Genomic DNA, 23,892 nt, shown 5'->3' with positions numbered 1-23,892 from the left:
TTTGGGAGTTATTCCATAACATTTACTTTTTATATGTATACCACTGTTTATAACTGTGCTAGCTAACCATGTGCTGATTTACATCTTTGAGTTAGGTTTAAAAGTATCTAAAATTATCACTATCGAAACCGTCATTACTGAAATATTTTGGTAGTGACACCTTTGGTTTTTTTGGGGTGTTATCCGATTAAATTGTCACTACTGAAACATGTCATCATTGTGAGAACACACAATCCTCAAATTTGGTGGAAATAAACAATTTTAGTACAGTTATGCAAAAGTGTGAAAATGTGCTGTCACTACCAAAACATGGGATGTTCAAGAAAATCAAGTATACTGAATTATCAACTAAGATGTCATGATAGTTTTTGGATCAATGTGTATTCAAATTAATGAACCCTAATCTTTGAACTAAGTATGATCAATTTTTTCCTATTACAATGAAAAATTGGATTCAAAATACAACAAATCCCATAAATTGCACTTGAAATATTGTTAAACATCTAATTGTTATGGATTTACCTCTGAAAATTTAAAAAAAAAAAAATTACAATCTAGATTTAAGCAAAATCCTAATAGGTCAATATAACCCTTCTAATTAAATTATTATTACTGTGTATCGGTAGTGACAAATTTGAGGAGAGGACAAATATTGCAAAACTTTCTGAAAATACAATATGAGAATTAAGCTAGGGTTAGTGATCTGGGGAAAAAAAAGAAAAACCTAATACAAAACATCAGTGTGTAACTCGTCCAAAGGATCTGACCTGCTCTCCACATTAATGTTTTTAAAAAGGAAATATCTGAGGACAAGTTTAATGAAATGTGAACTCGGCGTCTCCTGAGTTATCACACAACAGCATCGGATCTGAGGAATGAGATTTTCCTCTGGTCGTCTGAGAGCAGGTATCAATTCTCCTCAGAAATGAGCAGATTCCTTTTTGCTGACGTTGGTTTGGAGACAATAAACTATGAAAGCCGCAGAGATGAACCTAACCAGTGCGCGTCAGCATTTATTCACATTCCTGGACCGTGTCACGTTCATTGTCTAAACTTGAAAAAGCTCAGTATGAAATGTGAAAAATCAATCAGAATCACTGCAAGCCCCAGTCAAAATGTGCTCAGGACTCCTATTGGAGTTTAATCATCATTTTTTACAAACCTTAAGGGAATTTCCAGCATAACCCAAAACTAAAGCTATCTTATATTAATTCAAATCTGCTGTAGGACTTCAGAATGCATTTTGAAAGCAGTTTCAACTCCACGTGTGATTTATTTCAACTGTCGAGTTGCAGGACATGTTTCCAATACAGTACAACAGATCTGACAGAGGTACGATATCCAACAGGACTCAAAGATGAAAAAAATCCTCCAGGACGCAGGAGCTCATTTGATCCCATTACGATCATTTTAAATGGTGTCCGATGTTGAATTCTGATAGGAATCCTGTGCACATCGCTTTAGAGCCCTGCAGGGAACTCAGGGTGTTTGTAGAAACTCTTATCAGACCTGACAGATTTGTGTGTGTGTGTGTGTGTGTGTGTGTGTGTGTGTGTGTGTGTGTGTGTGAGGGGTAGCTTTCACCATTATTGTGTGGATAAAGTTTCCAAATTAGAACTAAAAGAACAACAAAACCTGAAAAAAAAAAAATCTCTTTAAAAAAAGAATCATTAAGGGGCCAAATAACATCTTAAACAAACAGAAATTAAAGCTCTTTCATTACAGTGTTATTATCATTGAGATATTATTTTTGTTTTTATGAATTTGGTTAATATTTTAATTAGGTTTTATTTTTTAATTTATTGTTAATTTGTTAAAATGTCTTTTATTTTCTTGTTTTTTAATCTTTTTTTTTAATTAAATGTATAGTTTTTATTCATTTTCTGGTTTATTTTAGTGCATCGATGTGAACTAAATGAAAATGAGAAATTAAGTTCAATTTTTATATTTTATTTCAGCTAACATTTATTTTAGAAGTAAAAAAAATGTTTTTTATGGTTTTAGAATAAGGTTTAGTTAAAGGAACACTCCACTTTTTTTGGAAATAGGCTCATTTTACAACTCCCCTAGAGATAAACAGTAGAGTTTTACCGTTTTTGAATCCATTCAGTCGATCTCCGGGTCTGGCGGTAGCACTTTTAGCTTAGCATAGATCATTGAATCGGATTAGACCATTAGCATCTCGCTCAAAAATGACCAAAGAGTTTCGATATTTTTCCTATTTAAAGCTTGACTCTTCTATAGTTACATCGTGTACTCAAAAAAATGATTCTCCAACACTGTTCAGTTTATTTCACAAAATCATTTAACACCATTATGTTAGGTTTCCCATTTATACAATTGCATTGAGTTAAACTGACTTGAAACAGTCGGCCCAACTCATATTTATTGGATGGAAATCCTGCCATCAATTAAATTGAGTTCATCCAATGAATTATTTTTTAAAGTGTAAGACCGACGGAAAATGAAAAGTTGTGATTTTCTAGCCATATATGGTTAGGAACTACATACTCTCATTCTGGCGTAATAATCAAGGAAGTTTGCTGCCGTACTGTGAGTGCAGCAGGCGCAGTGATATTACACAGCCGAGAGTATAGAGTATAGCTCCTAGCCATATCAGCCTAGAAAATCACAACTTTTCATTTTCCGTCGGTCTTAGCGCACGAGGTAACTACAGAAGTGTTGAGTTTTAAATAGGAAAATTATCAAAACTCTTTAGTCATTTTTGATGACCAAATGCTAATGGTCTAATCCGATTCAATGATCTATGCTAAGCTAAGCTAAAAGTGCTAAAGCCAGACCCAGAGATCGGCTGAATGGATTCAAAAACAGTAAAACTCTACTGTTTAACTCTAGGGGAGTTGTAAAATGAGCCTATTTCCAAAAAAGTGGAGTGTTCCTTTAACTATAATAAATTTAATTATTTTTTTAAGAATAAATTTAATAACATTTTTGCTGATGTTGGTTTTTCTTTTAGTTCTAGATTTAATTTATTGTTTTATAAGTAGCAAAATATTTTTGTTTAAATATTTTAGGTAACTGTAATAAATTAAAATGTATTTTTTTTTTACTTATTTACTGACATTGGTTTGGGGGAAGGAAGTTTTTCTAGTTTTAGGTAACTCATTTTAGTTACAGTAACTATAATAACCCCGTTTCATCATTCACCCTCGTTTTGTACCAAACAATGACTTTCTTTCTCATGTTAAACTATTTTTTTTTTAAATAGCAAAGTGTTCTTCATGATGTTTTTCTGTACTACAAAAGTATTTAGCTGCATGTCAAGAGTGTGAAGACACCATCAAAGTTTCATAATATAGTGTTCTTCAGAAGTCATGTGATTTATTTGTGAGGAACAGTCTCAAACTTAAGCTCAATATTTGTCATTTTGACATCAAACGTCATTGGATTTGAACTAAAAGCAATTTGACAGCTACTTTCATGGGGCTTTTTTTCTTTCTTTTTTGAAGTGTCATCATCCGCTTTCAGTCTCTGCTATAAAATCTCGCTCTCTTTATAAAAGAGAGTGATTTTAAGATTGAAATGATGGGTTTTCAAATCCTAAAATGCTAAAAGGTGTATTTTCTCTGACTATGGAAACCACAGTGAGCTGTTATTAATAAGGATAGATCTGAATCTTCCCAGTACTTTATAAACGCAAGCTTGTGTGTCTGTTTGTGTTTGGAAAGCAGCGCCGTCTGCATTTTGTGTCTGCATCTAAAAGGTTCCCCTGAAGGCTTTTCTTGCGTCATGTAGCTTTGCATCTTCTGCATGACTGAACTATAATCAAACTCTAATCCAAAAATGTGCTTTTTCCTGTCATATTTCCTTTCTAGCGAAATTAAAAGCATTTCCCAACACAAAAGAGCATGTATAATTTATGTGTGGGTACGACTAAAGTCGCTGTGACCATTCTTTCACCTTGAGGTCTGAATGAGAATGAATCAGCTGACGTTCTGTCCAGGCTTTTGTCAGACTCTCTTCACATATTCAGAATTAATTCTGCGTATGTGGCTATTTTTGATCAGCCATTATGATTTCTTGAGTGTTACTGTTATTTTCACAGAATTACGTTCCTATGGAAACCATCTTTTGGGTTCAGTAATAAGAGATGAGTGTTGTTATGCGGTGTCGATATTTTCCTCTTTTTGTTTGTTCGTTCATCAAGTCTAAGAGAAAAGATGTGTGTGCGTATATATACACACACACACACACACACACACACACACACACACACACACACATAAAATGAGTAATCAATTCATTTATTTTCATCAATTTTATTATCTTCATATGCATATTAATACTATTAATATGTAATATTAATGTTATATTTATGTATGTCTGTGTAACAACAATATAACAATAACAAACATAATATTGATCACATTGTGTGTGTGTGTGTGTGTGTGTGTGTGTGTAAACAAGTGATAAATATCTACTATCATTATTATATATGATAAATATGGTAAATATTATAGTGTTATTAATTCCTGTATTTTCTTATATATTCCAATATTACTATCATCATCATCATCATTATTATTTATTAATACTATTAATTTTATAAATAATATTAATGTTATTAACATATTTATGTGAAACATACAGTATATATTATATTATATATCATCATTCGTATTGTTCATAATTACAATTACGCGTGTGTCCATACTGTATATTATGGACAAAAGTATGATATAATTAAGGTTCTTTTAATATTTTATTTCCTCATAAATAACGTAAATATTATTACAATTTCAAATAGCTGTTCTCCATGTGAATATATGTTCAAATGTAATTTATTTCTGTGATCAAATCTGTATTTTCAGCATCATTACTGCAGTCTTCAGTGTCACATGATCTTCAGAAATCATAATAATATACTGATTTGCTGCTCAACAAACATTTCTGATTATAATCAATGTTGAAAATAGTTGTGTTGCACAATATTTTTGTGGAAACTGTGATACTTCAGGAAATAAAAAGTTCGAAAGAACAGCAATTGACATTTCCAAGATGATTTCCAAGAACAAGAACAGTTCTGGAAAAAAACAAGTTAGAACTGACAGTTAGAAAGATGATGATGAAGAGTATGATGATGACGGTATAAGTAAAGAGCAGAGTGTGTGTGTGTGTGTCAGTGCTGTGATTGTGCTGTTGCCATGGAAGATGTCATCTTTCTCTGTTTCAGTCACATCTATCTCTGAGATGAACATCAGGTGAACACCTCACGGGGACCGAGACTGAGAGACGGGACATCTTTCAGATCAGTTTTCTGTTGCTTTTGATCCAGAGCGCGTGCACAAACGTCACGGTTTGAGAATAAAAACCAGTGGAGACAAAAAAGAAAGGGGAGAGAATTCACTGAAGCAAATGAAATGACAAAAACATTGTAATGCACTGTGAGCGTTAACCCTTTATGAGACGCATAATAGTATCTTTCCACTTTCTCCTCAGGATAAAGCGCTTCTGTATTCCTCGTTTGAACATCATGTCTGCTAAATGAATAAATGCAATTGTTTTTCCTCATTATATTTTTAGATTATTGGAAAAAAACAAATATGGCAACTCTTTTCTTCTTGAGTAATGTAATTAAATTCATGTTTTCTTTAATTGAAACATGACAAATAGAGTCATTTATTTTCATTTCCCATATAATTTTATTGCCTATAGTTAATTCTCGGTCAGACAAAAGGGACATTTGTGTGTGTGTTTTTGGCCACGTTAATGGAGCATATTATTTTGAAGCATCAAACCAATCATAATTGTGTTCCTTTGGCAGAAATTCCTTTAAATAAATAAATATCCACAAAATAAATTGTGGTAACACATTACTTGAGGCCTTTATAATGCATTATAAAAGTATTTTTAATGCATTAATTATGCCTTGTAATGCACCTCACAATGCATTTTATGATCTCATGAATGATTTTAATAATTTAAGTAATGCATTATAACACTTGAACATCATTTTTACAAACAAAACATGACAAACAACCGATTTCAGATGTAAAAATGTCTTCAAATGTTACAATGAATGGTTGCAATTAAAATCTATAATGCATTACAACAAGCATAGTGAATATTTTAATAATACATTATACATAGTGTGTAGAATATTGTTTCTGCAATGCATTGCAATCGACTGCATTTTAACTGCATAAACGTTTTTAATTAAAAATGCAAGCTAACTTTGATTTCAGGCATGATAACGGGACTGAGTGTGTAAAACCGTATGTTATTATAGGAGATGAGTTGAAGTGTGTGAGAGACTGAGAATGGAGTTTGTGTCAGATGGATTCGGTTGGGTCTGACATGAGACGGTTCTCTGCAAAAACAATAGGAGCCTTTCAAATACATAATTCACTGTCTCTCTCGATTCATCATTAGAGAGACTGTCTTTCTAGATCAGTGTCTGACTGAATGAATCTCTGATTCTGAAGAGAAGCTGCTGAGGTACTGGAAGTGACTGTAAGAGGAACAGGACGTCCAAAGAGCTTTCATGACAATTCCATCTATTATTTGTTCTCAAATAGACCGTCTCTAGGAGAGCAGAAAATGGAAAGAAGAAAAACCCTCACCTCATCCTTTCAAACCTCACACATTATTTTAAAAGGAATATCTATCCAAAAAAAAATTAAATACTTTCTCGCATTAATGTAGTATAAGTGATGTATAGTAACAATAAAAGGGTCACAACAGATAAATGTATAGACAGCTATTCAGTGTAAAAATTATTTTAAAGCAAGTTATATTGGAATTGTAGAGATAATGTTTTCAAGAACACTTCCACAGCCACTGGCACTTAACCATTCACTTCTATTGGAAAAATGATGAGAGATATCTAATAGATTATTTTTGATGAGAAGTATCTAGTAGATTTGCCAATTTGTTTTTCCCAAAAATTTGATTGCATTTAAAATTTTATTTTTATTTTTGCATTTTAAATAAAAGATAAATTTGATTGCTATTTTATTTTTGTGTTTTATTTTGTATTTTATTTTTGCATTTTAAATAAAAACATTTTAAACCCCTAATTTTACAAATCCAGAAAGAACTTGACTTCAGGATGTCAAATTATTTTTGACTTATAAAGACTCTTAAACTGACACATATTTTGTACATTGTAAGATATATTAAATATTGTAACTGGAATACTGCAATCATTTTGTCATTCCTTCTTTGTTTATCTTTTTATTTTGGCATGTAGTTTCCTATTTTTTGACGTGGTATTGTCTGGCGAGGGCCATTCCATTGTTTCAGATGAATTCATCTGTATATTTGGCTTTGACAGGTGGCTGTTTCAAGAATAACTGCAGTAAACACAATCTGATGAAGGAGCTCTTCTGAATGTCCTGAATGCCTGTTTTTTGCTCAGATGCATTGACTGTAGGCCAGCGGCAAATAAACACCACCAAGTTCACGTCCGAACGCAGACAAAACGCACACATTGCCATGGAAACAAATGAAATGTGGCGTTTCTGGTTGAAATGACACATGACGTGACCTCCTTGAAGTGTTTTGTATGGCTGGAGTCCCGCTGATGGTTTAACTAGGTGTCATCACGACCAGTTCAGGACAGAATGAGATGAGAAATAATAGCAAACAACATAAGAGCTTCTGTTCTGCTGCTGTTTCTGGACGATTGAGCTCATTCATCACAGCGGGTCCAGCGGTCAATACTTCTGTCTGCCAGCAGTTATTACTGCTCTCTGTCTAGAGTAAGCTGGAAATCTCCACAAATGTGAGAAGAAACCCAATGTTGTAGGTTGGAAAAGCAAATAGGATGGTGTTGGTCTCTCCCTGCTGGACCAAGAATATACTGCATTCAATCATATGCACTTTTTTCAACTTTTACAGAAAAGTAAATGTCTCATATTTGAATAAAACCTACACTTTTATTTAACTGCCGCATATTTAATGTTTTAGTCTCTTCTGCTCTCCAAAGCTGAATTTATTTCATCAAAATGCACTAAAAAGAGAAATATTGTGAAATATTACAATTAGAAATAACTATTTTTTGATTGAATACATTTTAAAATGCAACTCCTGAGATGTATACTACACCGATCTTTTGTTTTTATATTATATAGGCTATTTTTTCGATTTTTATTTTCATATTTATATACTGTTTAATAAAAAAGGTTTTAAACTAGTGCTAATCGCAAGTTTTTGTTTACATAATGTGTGTACTATGTATCTTTATTATGTTTATATAAATACACACACATCACATGCATGTATATATTTCAGAAAAAAATTGCTTATATATTATATATAAAATAAATTATATGAATATTGTCACAGCACACGTAGGAGCAGGGAACAAAGAGGCGAGGAACTTCTTAAATAAACTCAGATCTTTATTTACCAAACTCAGGGATCACCGGAGACACAGATGAACATGGACTGACAATAAGACCAGACACAGAGGCAGGGAAACACAGGGCTTAAGTACTAAAACTAAACGAGGAGTAAACTAGATAATTAAGGAAACACAGCTGGAGACTAATAAACTAATGATGACACCAAACGAGGACAGGAACAGGAATACCAAATAAGGGCACGGAAACACATGGAGCATGTGAAGACACAGGGAAACAAAGTCCGACAAATATAAATATATACATTTATATATGAATGATGCATTTATATAGCGCTTTATTGTGTATTGCTGTACACCCAAAGCGCTTTACAGTCATGTGGGGGGGGTCTCTCCTCAACCACCACCAGTGTGCAGCATCCACTTGGATGATGCGACAGCAGCCACTGCGCTCACCACACACCAGCTACAGGTGGAGAGGAGAGAGAGATAGAGTCAATCAAGTGTATGGGGATTATTAGGAGGCCATGATAGACAAGGGCCAGTAGAGGGAATTTGGCCAGGACACCGGGGTTACACCGCTAATCTTTACGAGAAGTGCCAAGGGATTTTTAATGACCACAGAGAGTCAGGACCTCGGTTTAACGTCTCATCCGAAAGACGGTGCTTTTTGACAGTATAGTGTCCCCGTCACTATACCGGGGCGTTAGGACCCACACAGACCACAGGGTGAGCACCCCCTGCTGGCCTCACTAACACCTCCAACAGCAACCTAGTTTTCACCAGAGGTCTCCCATCCAGGTATTGACCAGCTCAACCCTGCTTAGCTTCAGTGGGCAACCGGTCTTGGGCTGCAGGGTGATATGGCTGCTAAGTATGTACATATAAATGTACATGTTTTCAAAGTACGCACATATAGCTATATTATGTAAACAAAAACTTTTATTTTGGATGCGATTAATCATTTGACAGCACTATTTTAAACACAATATTATATACTTAAATATAGAATTTTAATACAGAATTTAATAAAAAAATTTCACTCAGAAATTGCTAAATTTCACAAATAATTGCACACATGTTTTTTTTTAGTTCTCATGTATTACCATTGAAATGCTTTATTTTATTACGTTATTTTATCCAAATTAATGGACTACAATTGCCATAATGTAATGGATTTGAGATTGTGACCTTAATTGAACTGAATAAAGACAAATTCATTTTAAATGAAACGCTGACAGTGAGTTGTGCTTTATAATGACAATGCTCATATGGCGGTTTCATGCATTAATTTAAATATGCATAAAATGCATAAAAATCCCCTAGTGTTATGACTGTATACTTTTGAGTAGTTGTTGTACCATGCCAATTTAAACCACTAGATAACGCAGTTTCTACTTCCACAGTGAAAGACAGTCGTGTTTAAGGAAGAGTTCACCCAAAAATTTAAATTTGATGAAAACTTGCATCCACAGGATATAGAGGAGTTTTAGTCAGAAGTTTGAAGTTAAAATGTCTTTATGATGGATTTGTTTCTTACAAACATGCCACTTTTGGCTTCACAAGATATTCCCTGAAGTATATTCCCATTCATATTCACAATTTTGAGCACTCCAGGGTGATAATGAACATGAAATTATCCAGCCATGGCTTCCTGTTTCACAGAAATATAAATAGGAGGGAAAACAAAGCCCAAATTCCCTTAATCATCCATCACAATGAGAAAAACCAAAGAATATATTTCTGATGTGCAACAAAAGATAATTGAGCTTCACAAATTAGTGAAGTGGCTTTAAGAAAAGAGCTAGAGCAGTGAAAATTCCCATTTCCACCATCAGGGCAATAATTAAGAATTTCCAATCAACATAAAATGTTACGAAACTGCCTGGAAGAGGATGTGTGTCTATATCGTCCTAATGAGGATGAGAGTTTGAGTGGCTAAAGACTCTCCAAGGACCACAGCTGGAGAATTGCAGAAAATAGTTGTTTGGGAGGATTTCAAGAAAAATTCTCCTAGCTCATCCAAAAACAAACTCAAGCATATTCAGTTATCAGACACGACTGGAACTTCAAATGGGACTGGCTTCTATGAAACTAAAAAATTAGCTTTTTAGCAGCAAACACTCAAGATGGGTTTGATGAACACTGGGATAAAAAGTACCCCATGCGTACAATGAAATATACTGCTGTATTTTTGATGTTGTGGGCCTATATTTCTGCTGGAGGTCCTGGACATCTTGTTTAGACACATGGCATCATGGATTCTATCAAATACCAACAGATAAAAAATCAATAAGTGACTGGCTCTGTTAGGAATCTTATAATGGGCCATGTTTGGATCTTCCAACCGTACAATAATCCAAACACAAACCTCAAAAACAACACAAAAATGGGTCACTGAGCACACAACCAAGCTTCTGCTGGCCATTCCAGTCCTCTGACCTGAACCCTGTAGAAAATGAGTGAGGTGAACTGAAGAGAAGAAGCACCGTCATGGAGCTGTGAATCTAAAGGATCTGGAGTGATTCTGGATGAAGGAATGGTCTCTGATCTCTTGTCAGGTGTTCTCTAACCTCATCAGGTATTATAGGAGAAGATTTAGAGCTGTTAAACTGGCAAATGGAGGTTTCAAAAAGTATTGAATAAAAGGGTGCCGTTAATTGTGGCCAATGTGTATTAGAGAAAACATTTATTTAACAATGATATTTCCCCCCATTTTAAATTCTTATTATCCAATGAAAGGCTAGATTTTTGTGAATTTTTTTAATAAAAGATCAAAAGGATTAACAATGCAGATTAATATTCACAGCCTTCTTTGATCATATTTACCAAGGGTGCCGGTATTTTTGGCTATGATTGTATCTAAGTATGCATGAACAAAGGGGTATAAAATGACCACAAATATATCATTTAACAAGTGAATTGAACAGGTTTAATGACATTAATGTACACACAAGGCAGTACAGGACGTGTGACAGGTGAAACGTTTACATTTACAACACAACACACGTAAATCCAAAAGAGCATAAAATAAGACATTGTGTGAGTAGTTGTATATAAAATCGATACAGACATTGATTAATAAGGCATTGGACATGAAGCAATACATGCATGACATCTTTGTTGTGTTTGGTTGCACTCATTTGGAGCTTGTCTGGAGCATGCAAAAATACAGCTGCTTCTCTCATGAGATCAAACCATGTAGCACACAGTCCGTTTGCTACAAAATATTGTAAACATATAATACATCAGCACCTGTAGTGTCCATTTCAACAGTCCAACCAGAACGATCGGCCACTGGAAGAGAGAGATCAGTTCAGTCTGTGACCTTTATGCATCAGTGAATGGGTCGTTGACTGGACATGTGGAGCTCAGAATAATGTTTCAGCACACTGACAGCTGATATGAATTCACTTCATCACCAACACTGTGGGATCTGATGCACTCATATGTGTGATATTGCTTTTATACAGCCATTCATTCTTGCTGCTGCCAAAGAAAATAGTTCCAGAAGAAGCTGTGAACAAGTTAGTGATGCAGTGTTTAGAAATACTGCTTGCGCAATTAAAGTAGTGTAGGAGACTTAACTGTTGTATAGGCCAATATAAAAAGTTAAAAAATATAAAGTGGATGATGATTGGTCAATGCAGCGTTCCAGTAGTGCGTAAATACGAGAAACGGGTATAACACACCTTTTAGCATATTAGAAACTTTAGTTTTGTTGCATAGCAACTTTTAATCAAGTCAAGGACTCTATTTTCTATCAGAATGATTGCAATTTAAAAATGTGTTCCAAAAGAATCCAAAACAAGATTGTGTTGCTAAGCAGTGCACCGCGGAATGATACAAAAAGTGAAATTCCCAATTGATGTTTTATGAAAACTTTAGGAACGCTTCTTAAAATAATCTTAGTATATGACATAAAACATATAGTTCCGGTCCTGAATGATGATTAATCACAGCATTCACTTTATCACCAATCGCTAGTTTCACCGCATAGCAATGTTGATGGTACTAAATGATTGTTTAATCTAAAAAAAAAATTCTATTATTATAATAAAAGCAACGAAAATAGTTCCAAACGAAACCAAAACAGAGTCGAACGCGCTGTCACACGTACAGGCGGACTAATACTTAGACGCTTTAGGAAAATGTTAGGAACGCTGCTTGTCCAATCAAACATATTATAGCCTATTAAACCACAAATAACAGATATAGTTCCTATCTTATCTTTGCTGAAGATTGATCCTGGTATGACGCGACACAGCGCACGATTGCTAGCAACGTTCTGTCAAGTCAGGGACTATATTTTCTCGCGGAAGTGAGAAAGTCACTTGAGGTCGTGCTGCTATCCTCGACAATAGCACGACCTCTCGTGTTCTGCTACGGAAATGTGACGTTTACCCAAACCCAGAGCACGTTGTTCGTCGACCACCCAAACACTGATAGATAAAGACTGTCCTCTAATAAGCTTGCACTTGATTAGGCAGCAGCTGGCAGCCGTTGTTGACATGGTTCATCACTCTCTGTTTTAACTGCGCCACTTGTTCTCTCAGCACGCTGGCCGTGGACGCGAGCTCCGTGTTCTGGTTCTTTAGGGTTTTCACTTTGTCTTCCAGCCGGGATATCCGCTCCAGTTTCCGCTTGCGGCATTTGGAGGCGGCGATCCGGTTGCGCAGCTTCTTCCTCTCGGCTTTGATGCGCTCCTGCGTGTCCATGTTGATGGGGGAAAGCGGCGGGCTGTCGCCGAAGCTCTGCATGTCTGGAACGGTTTGCGGCTCGTCTTTAAGCGACGGCTGCGTTTGCGGCGGCGGAGGAAACGGAACGGGTTCCGTGGAATAGTTCACCGTGGTATTCCCATATGTGCTCAAGTTCGTATACACGGGCAGATCCGTGGGCAGGGCGAGTCTGCCGAGCGTCGGAGGAACGCACGCTCCGCCGTTCAACTGGTTCTGCTTGTGAAGGTCCTCCAGGGCTTTGACGAAGCCCTCCGCGAACTCCTGCTCGTCGCTTACCGACTTCGGATAGACGAACTGGGAGGTCGGCGTGGTGGTCACCATCCCGTTAGACTGGATGATCAGCCTCTCCAGCTCCGGAGAAGCCAGCTTGAGGAGCCCTAAATCGGGCGAATTGAGAATCCCCTCGGCATCCCTCAGATCTGGCTTGAGGTTGGAGCTGTTCTGGTCGTTTAGGTTCAAACTCATGTCTTTCTTCATCATAATGCGTGATATTCCTCGGATGTCCTCGTCTGGGTAAAGGCTTGTTCCCATCCTACACCCTACAGAGGGGTGAGCTGGGTCTGCTGTCCAAACGAGGCATTTAGTTGATCTTCAATGTTCTTATCTGCAATGTTTTTGATCGATTTATGATATTGTTTAATGATATCCTTGCTTCTCCCCGCGCGAGAGGTGTTATCTATGGGCGTCAGAACGCATTTGCAAGTTTTCTATCCCTAAAAATTCCATTATGTCACTTTAGAGCGCTGAGATTGGCCAAAGATGACGTTTTCTTCCGGTTTCGTTTGCATAAGGGGCCGAGCTCTCCGCCGTCGCCGCGGAGACGGAGAGTAAACGGTAAACAGTGCGGTGCATTGTGGGTTGATGTCATAGCGAACGTAGAGCGCGCGAGGGAGGAGAAACGAGGCAGAAAATGTTCCCTTGTGTTTGAGCGCACTGATGATCAGTGGATGCCACTCTAGTCTCTTCTCATGGAATAATCCACACTCTCGGTTATATCTAGGGAGACTGTACTAGAAATAGAACACAATCAACAATATTTCTTATTTCCACGTTTTAAATCCAAGTTTTTCAAAACTTGTGAATCCCACTATTGTTATATATATATATATATATATATATATATATATATATATATATATATATATATATATATGTGTGTGTGTGCAAAACTATATACACTTTCTCTGTCACACATTATGCAACTGATGTGCTATTGAAACAGTTTAATATTAGAAAACTACAATGTAGTTTTTGTATTGCAGCCTATGTGTTTTGCATTTTTGTAGTTACAGAAGTAATGTAAATGAATACAAATTAATATTTGCAACATGAAGGATATTTTAATATTTTCAGATATGTGACATATATTTATTGTTCTTTTAAATGCATTCAAATTATTGGTTGTAAAACAAGTATGTTGCATAATTGAATTATTTACATTAAGGTGAAGGATATCTCATTTTAATATCACTCTTTATATGAGACTAAATGTAGATTTGGTAGCATATGTTGCAGCTCAGTAAAAAATATTAAATATTGTTTCTCTGCAGTATGTTATAAGCATGTAGCATGCAAAATAAAAAAATGCACGTCTCCTATATATAGTTGTTTGTCTTGGATGCCTTAAAACTCATTTATTTGAATTGACCTGTCAAAAAAATCCTTCAAGGGAACGTGATAACTTTACTCAGAAATCTTAATCTTGAGGGATGTGAGGATGCTTTGAAGTTAAATTGCATTTATGAATTGAATTGGCTGCTTTGGCAAGCCGTAGGATTTCTATAAATAACACTGCAGGACGTGAGTCTGAGAAAGAGATGTATGTGCAGATCTGAATGGATGTGATGACGTCTGTAGACGTCTGCATCAGAGAATAGAAGCAGCATCATCCGTTGCCATGGCAGCAGTGACGCAGAGGCAGGTGGAGTGCGCGGGTGAGGATGTGCAGCGCTGCAGCGGATGCTCCACGAGTGGCTGCAAGAGCACAACCGTTTCCAGCATTTTTAGCTTTAGAAATTACAGCTTGCAAAAGCAGGAGGAAATATGAACGACAACAGACCGTTATTACACAGAAAGCTATTACACTTTATTATGTTATTCAAAAATATATGTTCCCCAGTATGATGCTGCAGTTCTGTTATACATAAACTACTAGATTTGTATTATTAATATCCAGATCATGTAATATGTTAGAGATATTCCATTTGTTTTTTTACTTTCATAATTATTCATTCTTTCATTATTCATTTGACCTGACTGATAATTGATAACTGAAAATTTGATGGCACACCACATGTATAGTATATAAATTATATGCATATGTATTATACATATGCTGTAAATGATTTTTGTAAATAAAACAAACAGTGTGATTTACAAGAAAATACTATTTTAGTATTTTAATCTTTCTACTTAAAAAAAATCATATTAATTCATTGTGTTACTTGCTATTTCTTTGTGAAATTTACTATTTCTGAGTGAAAATTACACAATTTACATTTTATAATTTATGTAATTATACAATTACAATCCTCTCTCTCTCTCCCTCTCTCTCTCTCTCTATATATATATGTGACTCTGGAGCACAAAACCAGTCATAAGGGTCAATTTTTTTTTTTAATTGAGATGTATGCATTGTCTGAAAGCTGAATAAATCATCTTTCCATTGATGTATGGTTTGTTAGGATCAGACAATATTTGGCTGAGATACAATTATTTGAAAATCTGGAATCTGAGGGAGCAAAATAATCTAAATATTGAGAAAATCACCTTTAAAGTTGTTCAAATGAAGTTCTTAGCAATGCATATTACTAATCAAAAATGAAGTTTTGATATATTTACGGTAGGAAATTTACAAAATATCTTCATGGAACATGATTTTTACTTAATATCCTAATGATTTTTGGCATAAAATAAAAATCAATACTTTTGACCCATACAATGTATTTTTGGCTATTGCTGCAAATATACTTGTGCTACTCATGACTGCTTTTGTGCTGCAGGGTCACATATAATTCAGTTATTTATTTTTCATTTTAGCAGATTAATTCTTGACTGCTAAATGGATAAATGTCTTCAAAAAATATTAATTAAAATTCTTCTCAAATTTCCAGTTTTTACAGTTGTGCTGTAAAAATGATTTTTCAAAAGCTATAAATAAAACAAAGATTGTTTTATTTCAAAAATAAATTTTTTCTTTGTAAATGTCACATTTACTAGCAATTTCTGAGTGAAAATTATTTGTACACCCTTTTTGTTTATGACCATTTAAAGATCCTAAATGAATGTAATTCAGCACTTTATTTTGTTGGCAGCGTCTTCATTATTTTGTCTCCACATCATTAGAACAGGCTGACAGTGGAGTCAGTGAATCAGACTGAAGGTGTCTGTCTCTGTGTTTAGTGTGACTCATGAAGGAACACTGCTAATTAACTATAAACACCACAATGGGAAGTCCTTCTTTCCTCAGAGACCAGCTCACGCAAACAGGTTTGAACCAGATCTCAGCTATGGGTGTTGGCACACAAGTCAAAACCACCAAACACTCCTCAGGAAACCAGGTCCATGCATGTTTGATTGAGTTTTGTTTAGGTAAAGATCACTAGAAGGTCAAAGATTTCAAATGATAGATAGATAGATAGATAGATAGATAGATAGATAGATAGATATAGATAGATAGATAGATAGATAGATAGATAGATAGATAGATAGATAGATAGATAGATAGATAGATAGATAGATAGATAGATAGATAGATAGATAGATCGATAGATAGATAGATAGATAGATAGATAGATAGATAGATAGATAGAAAAAACAGGGTTTTTTCCAATGTAATTGTTAAACATTGAGAATTTCATATATATATATATATATATATATATATATAATTTTATTTTTTTAACCTACAAAGTTACGCAATATAGTAGCCTACTAATTTTACAGTACAGACAGAATTTTTCAGTCATTGTATTATCCAGCTGAGAGCTAGACTAAATAAATTCTAAATAAAAATAAAATCTAGGTCTTCGAGGATTTTTATAAAGCGGTGATATATATTTGCTATATAGACACAGGCAGTGTTTATTAATGAGAGCCCGCCGGAGCGGCAGGTGGCGCTGGTCTCAGTTCAGACCGCGAGAGAAGAGCTGCACAGCATGTGTGTGTTTATGTTAGTTTGATGCTCGTTGTTTTGTTGTTGATCGAGGATGGAGCAGCAGAAGACGGTTATCGTGACAGGTAAACTGTGATGAAGCCTCGTGTGATTGGTGTCTCAGTGTTAAGAGTCTGCTTCTGTCTCTGATATCATCAGCATTACAACTCAAACTCGTTTGGCACTAAATACTAAACTAAAACGCATAAAACACTTATTTTTATCGAAGTACTAAACTATCAGGTGTTGTCATACATTTTGGACACCTTGTCGTGTTTTGGTATTTTATTTTATTCATTCAGTTTTTCTGTAACTTACATGTCATTTTGTGCTCATTGTTTTATTTTATTTTATTTTATTTTATAATTACTAGTGTTTTTGGACATTTAATAATACCATAGTGGTGTTTGGGACATCTTCCGTGTATATTTCAATATGTTTGTTTGGATATTTTCTATGTTTTGATATTCTTTGAAGAGTTTTGGAGTCAGTTTTATGTTTAGTATTACTTTTATACTGTTATGGATTTTAAGCCTTATTTTTAAGTTTATTTAAAAAATTAGTGCTGTCAAATGATTAATCGCATCCAAAATAAAAGTTTTTGTTTACATAATATATGAGTGTAATGTATATATAAATACAAACACATGCATGTATATATTTCAGAAAAATGTTATGTTTATATAATATGTAAATGTATATACATGTAAATATTTTCAATATATATACTGTATGTGTGTGTATTTATATATGCATAATAAATAAACACAGTACACACTCATATATTTTGTAAACAAAAACTTTTATTTTGGATTAATCACAATTAATCGTTTTACAGCACTAAAGAAAATATTTAATATTTTTACTAATTTATTATTTGCCTTTTTTGTTCTTATTCGTTTTTTGCTATTGGTTTAGGTTTAATTTATTTTTATTTCAGATTTAGTTTTAGTTTTTATTTATTTTCAAGTAATTTTAGTGCTTTAACTTAAATTTGTTTCAGTTACTTGTCATAGAATCATTTCCAATTTTTAATTTATTTTTATTTTATTTCAAAAACAAAAATGTTAATAGCAAAAAAACAACAGCAGCCCTATTTGGAGTATATGAATACCATAATTTCCATAATGTAATATGTAGACCATATTTACACACACACACCATAATATTTTCATGCAACATATTACCATCTGATAATTACACATTTGAATGAAATCTTAATTTTCCTCTCCTAATTTAGCTGATAAAAAGTGTTCTAGAGAAGTAAATAATAGAGTTAGTGCTTGACCCTGGGTTCTGGCTGGTTTGCTCTGTTCAGGTTACTGATGGCAGCATCTCATCTGAAACTCAAACGCAAGAGTTACTCATTAGACTCTGGACTGCAGGGTTTAGATTTTGCTGACTTCAGTGTCCTGAAAACCTGTTGAGTTTAAAGTGTTTAACAGCTATAAAACAGAAAAGCTGAGTCTGATGATAACGTCCAGTCAGCTGAAGCTGAGGGGTCTCGAATCACTCTGAAGAGGTTTTTAGGTGATAATGACTAGATTATTGCACTTTATTTATCATTCGACTACTTACCACATAAATAAATAAATACACGGACATGAAATATTAATCTGAGTAGATATTATCTTATTATGTGAGAAGAAAGTGAGAGTGATACAAGAGACTTGATCTGTGTTATTTTATAAAACGTTTGACCAATCAGCATTAAGCACAACACTATATGTTACATCTGCCTTATGATTTCTCTCTGTTTCTGTAGGTTTTGAGCCGTTCGGTGAACACGCTGTCAATGCCAGCTGGGTGGCAGTACAGGTATGATATTCACGAGCAGAGCACATCAGCTATGAGCTGTACTCGCTGTTTGTTTACATGCTTCTGCATGACTTAACGTAAAGATTTCTTCGTGTCAGGAGCTGGAGAAACTGGGTTTGGGTCACGGTATAAACCTTCACGTTGCTGAAGTTCCTGTGGAGTATCAGGCGGTCCAGAGTCTTCTGCCGTCTCTATGGAAACAGCAGCTTCCTCAAGTAGCGTAACTATGTCATGTTTGTGTTGTGTAGTTTATTAGTGATGCTAAATGTCTACAGAGTGTTGTATTAACACACACACATACATATACAGTGGTGTGAAAAAGTGTTGGCCCCCTTCCTTATTTTTTTGCATGTTTGTCACACTTTAATGTTTCAGATCATCAAACAAATTTAAACATTAATCAAAGATAACACAAGTTTTTTATTATGTCATAATACTACTATTCACGTCCATATTTCTCAAAGCAGGTCCATAATAGACAATTCTATAATTGCCTTTCTGTTGAATGGATGTTAAATGCACTTTCAAGTCTCTCCTCCGTGCAAGTTCAGCCAAGTTCAGACCGCTTGAAGCTCGAAATAAGGATTTATTCAGGTTCTGATAACTAGTTATTTAATAATGAATTACTCAGAAACTGGATTTAAAAGTTTAACGAATCACCAATACAATGGTTTTTTTTTACTTAAAAACAATAACTCATAAGCAAATAACAAACGATAATTTTCACCACGGAATTGCCAGCCCCAGTTCATCTCTTCTTCCAGCCTTTTATGTGAACGACATTTCTAACTATGTATAATGCAAAATGCATCCTCTGGTCAGCAACCGTTCTTTTAAAGCAAAGCAAGCATAATAAACACATAGCATTAATAACTTTGAAGCAATTCATATCTGTGCTCTTTAAATACAGCACATACTTAGAACATAACATTTTGACACTTACACTTCTGTGATAAAAGTTTGGAGTTCCATGGTTTCTAAATCATTTGTTAACATTTGTAACTCAGCTGAAAACCCATACAAATGAATCATCTCTCTCATCAACTTCATTATTCTTTTGTTCATCGACTCTTGCTTTCTCATTAACTTCAGAATCTCTTTTAGTTTGAAACAGATCTTTTGATCTCCCAGCTCTGTCTTTGACCAGCTTGCGACGTTCTGTTTCCTCTTGTCCGTCTTACTCTGGTAGCGCTGAAACCCCTGGTCTAAGAGATCGTGAAAATCAACTTCTATTTTGTCTGACCGTTTTGTTTGGTTAGCAGAGGATTGATCAGGAAATTGCATATCATTAAAGCCAATTAATCCTTCAATATATATATATGATCAATTATTCTATGTTTGATATGTTTATTGTGCTCTGTACTAGTGTATGTATGTTATGTACAAAATAATATTATGCTCATAAAGGTATTATATATGTAAATGATATTTATTGTATTTATTAATACTGGATTATTTAACAGTATAAATTCTTGGTCTTTGTATGCAGTAAAAGCAAAATTGTATTTATTGCACATTATATATATGATGAATTGCATCAAATTATTTTCATCAAAACGTATTATCACATCATATAATACACTGGCAAACAAACGTTTGGGATAATTAAAAATATATATATTTTTGAAAGAAGTCTCTTTTGCTCACCAGGCTGCATTTATTTGATCAAAATACAGTAAAAACAGTAATATTGTGAAATGTTATTTTAAACTAACTGATTTCTTGAAGTTAATTATTTTCTATGTGAATATATGTTAAGTTGTAGTGATGAAATCTGTATTTTCAGCATCATTACTCCAGTCTTCAGTGTCACATGATCTTCAGAAATCATTCTAATATACTGATTTACTGCTCAAGACACATTTCTGATTATTATCAATGTTGAAAATGTTACTGTTTTGACTTTATTTTTCAAAAAAAAAAACAAATGCAGCCTTGGTGAGCAGGAGACTTCATTAAAAACATTTTAAAATCTTTTAGACACCAGTGTTATAACAGTATTAATAACTCATCTTTATATTTTAGGAATACCTTACATCAATAATAATTGTTTTCTCTTTCTGTTTTTTTCAAAGTTAGTGGTCCACGTTGGAGTGTCCGGCATGGCCACGACAGTAACGCTTGAACAGTGTGGTCATAACCAGGGTTACATGCGCCTGGATAACTGCAGCTTCTGTCCGGAGTCGCGCTGCTGTATGGAGGGAGGACCGGACTTCATGCAGTCTGTCATAGACATGGACGCCGTCTGTAAGAGAGTCAACTCCTCCGGGCTCGGCGTCTCTGTGTCTGTGTCAAAGGACGCCGGCAGGTAAAAAGCTCTTCTTGCTTGTTTGCTGACACCTTGCAGAATCTACAAAATAAATAACGAAAGAACCATTAAAAGTGGTCAAACATCAACATTTAAGCTATATATTAAAAAAAAAAGAAACACAAATGTTAGGTTTATCTACAGTAATTTTTGCTTATTAGTATGGTTGAATTGCATCAACGAAGGTCAGCAGCAAAGACTTAAGGATACATAAGGATATTTGTGTTAACATGTTTAATTACTGCAGGTTTGCATCATATTCTGAGTTTGTATTTCACTGTTTTATTCATTTTGAGGAATATTTGTGTGAATGAGATGAGTAAATGCATGTTGACATTTAGTCTAGAACTAATAGTAATAATCATGTTCACATAACGCCTCTGCACTTACTCCTGATTTTTGTCAATATGTGGACGGGAGAGCAGTCAGTCAATGCATGGGAAAGCAAACTTATCTGAAAAAGTAACTCAGATTTTTGCTTATAAATGAAAAAGTAATGCGCTTTACTAGTTTCTTGAAAAAAGTAATCTGATTGTTACTGCATGCAACAGTGAATTTTCTTTTTTTAAGACTTTTAACATTTTTTACATTACAAACGCTCTGTCCTCTTTCCCAGGTATCTGTGTGACTACACCTACTACATGTCTCTGTTTCTGGGCGAGGGCAGATCTGCGTTTGTGCACGTTCCTCCTCTAGGGAAGCCCTACAGCGCGGAGCAGCTCGCTCGGGCCCTCAGGGCCGTCATCCTGGAGATGCTTGAACTGATGGAGCACAACAAGGGAAAGAAACACTGTCTGCACGACCAATGAGAGCACAGGCCGAGTCTCATACGCAGTTATGTAGCGTGGCTTTGGATTCAAGAGTTCATGCACATTTGAAGACATCAGTGTCTTAACTTGTGTGCTACATACTAGGATCAATCAGCTGGTTTGAGATGCAGCTTGTGTGCTAAACTCAATCCTACGGATGCGTTCAAATAGTCAAGAAAGCACTTTAATGGGGTATACTTGAAACATGCAGAGATTTGCTATTATGCATTCTCGTTTGGCTCTGTTCGAAGGCGGTCGCATTTTTCTTCCCTCCCTCCCTCCTGAACTTCCCTGCTTGCTCTCTTGTATTGTCCTGTCCTCTTAAGAGACTCTCGCTGCACTATTTGCAAAACCGAAATTATGGATCTGATCAACTGGTCTCTAAATGCAATTGACACCATCTTCTCGACTAGGAAAGCGGGATCTGGAGAACCGGAATGTCCCGCTGGGACGTTTGCTGCTGGCTACACGATGGACGCATGGGAGAGATGGCGGGTCGTGTGTCTGGCGGCTCTCTCCGTGGAGGACATTGAAGACATCTTCTTATTCGGAACAATGATAACTGGGTTTCTGCTATTTGGATTAGGCGTTGCCCTAAATTATCAGAAAATTAAGGAGACGGGACTGGCTGTCCAAAACCTCTCACGGCTGCCCGTCATGATGGAAGCTGTAGGCAGAGCGGTCGCCTCGGAGACTGAGGCGATTAACCGCAATATGGATTCAATCACGGCTAAGCTCTCGGCTTTGGAAAGAAAAATCGACGGACATGGAGATCAGAATGGACAATGAGAATAGCTGTGAAACTGGAAGACAGCTGTTCGCACTAAGACAAAACAATCTTATCTCTTTCCGGCTTCCCACAACAGAACGGCTTGGCAAGGCCGCTCTGGTATCAACTCTCCGGTGAATACTGCAGGGAGACGCTCTTTCTTCCATTCCCTCCTCCCAAAAACACCTTGTTATTGTCGGGCGCTTGTGCTCTGTCCAAGGTCGTTTCCATGGCAATTGCTATGTCGCATCACGACCTGCGAACTGTGTCGACTGGTTTGGAGTGCTGGCGAGACGGATTTCAAGGCATACGAACTCACACGAACTTACACATACACACACTCATACACCTCCCTACCCCCATCCCACGCCTTCGTCGCTTCATCCTGTCAGGTGTTAACGGGTCCGTGGGTTTGCGCTGCAATGGCTGCTGGCCGGATGGCTGTTTCGTCTGAACTAGGATTACTATGCAAGTTATGTTTCTGTGTTGACTGTGCTTTATGCTGAGGTTTTTTGTCTGTTCTCTCACTGCACCCTCTTCCAAGGACGTAGTGGGAAGACACTTTTTTTCTCCTCTCTTTCCTCATGTTATGCTGTATCTCTTCTTCTCTATTGCATTTCGTTGCCTTGTACCTACATGTGCAATGACAATAAATTGAATCCAATCCAATCCAATATATATATATATATGAAAATGGCTACATTTCTAACTAAAATGAAAATGGAAAAATATAAAAAAATCTTGATTCAAAATATTAATTATAACTAATAGTATCTTAATGATAGTAAAATAATACTGTTTCAAATATGACTTTATCATCTGCAGTTTTCCCTTATACCCCAAACACACACTGGACAGAAAATAAGCATAATTACAGTTTATATTCTCTCAGACTGAAGAGCAGGTGCAAAGGGTGATATTGTAGAGGGGACCTAAAATTATGACATAAAAAAGATAATAACCACGTCTG

The 23,892-nt window shown here is 35.5% G+C and overlaps 2 protein-coding genes across 2 annotated transcripts; one reads left to right on the top strand and one right to left on the bottom strand.

Moving 5' to 3' along the window:
- Nucleotides 1-11,097: 11,097 nt before the first annotated feature.
- Nucleotides 11,098-13,791, bottom strand: LOC306845931 (transcription factor JunD-like). The gene has a single exon (XM_079378950.1). The coding sequence runs from the start codon at nucleotides 13,594-13,596 to the stop codon at nucleotides 12,790-12,792; it is 807 nt and encodes a 268-aa protein (XP_079235076.1). The 5' UTR covers nucleotides 13,597-13,791; the 3' UTR covers nucleotides 11,098-12,789.
- Nucleotides 13,792-17,191: 3,400 nt separating this feature from the next.
- On the top strand, nucleotides 17,192-23,646 carry LOC306845840 (pyroglutamyl-peptidase 1-like). Its single transcript, XM_079378820.1, has 5 exons — nucleotides 17,192-17,304; nucleotides 18,984-19,036; nucleotides 19,135-19,251; nucleotides 21,112-21,344; nucleotides 21,961-23,646. Exons 1-5 carry the CDS (start codon nucleotides 17,274-17,276, stop codon nucleotides 22,151-22,153), a joined length of 627 nt encoding a protein of 208 aa, XP_079234946.1. The 5' UTR covers nucleotides 17,192-17,273; the 3' UTR covers nucleotides 22,154-23,646.
- The last annotated feature ends 246 nt before the right edge of the window (nucleotides 23,647-23,892 follow it).

The sequence above is a fragment of the Barbus barbus genome, assembly GCF_936440315.1.
Source record: "Barbus barbus genome assembly, chromosome: 26".
Lineage (NCBI taxonomy): Eukaryota > Metazoa > Chordata > Actinopteri > Cypriniformes > Cyprinidae > Barbus > Barbus barbus.
The sequence above is the reverse complement of the archived record's forward strand: the minus strand, read 5'-3'. Positions and strand labels throughout refer to the sequence as shown.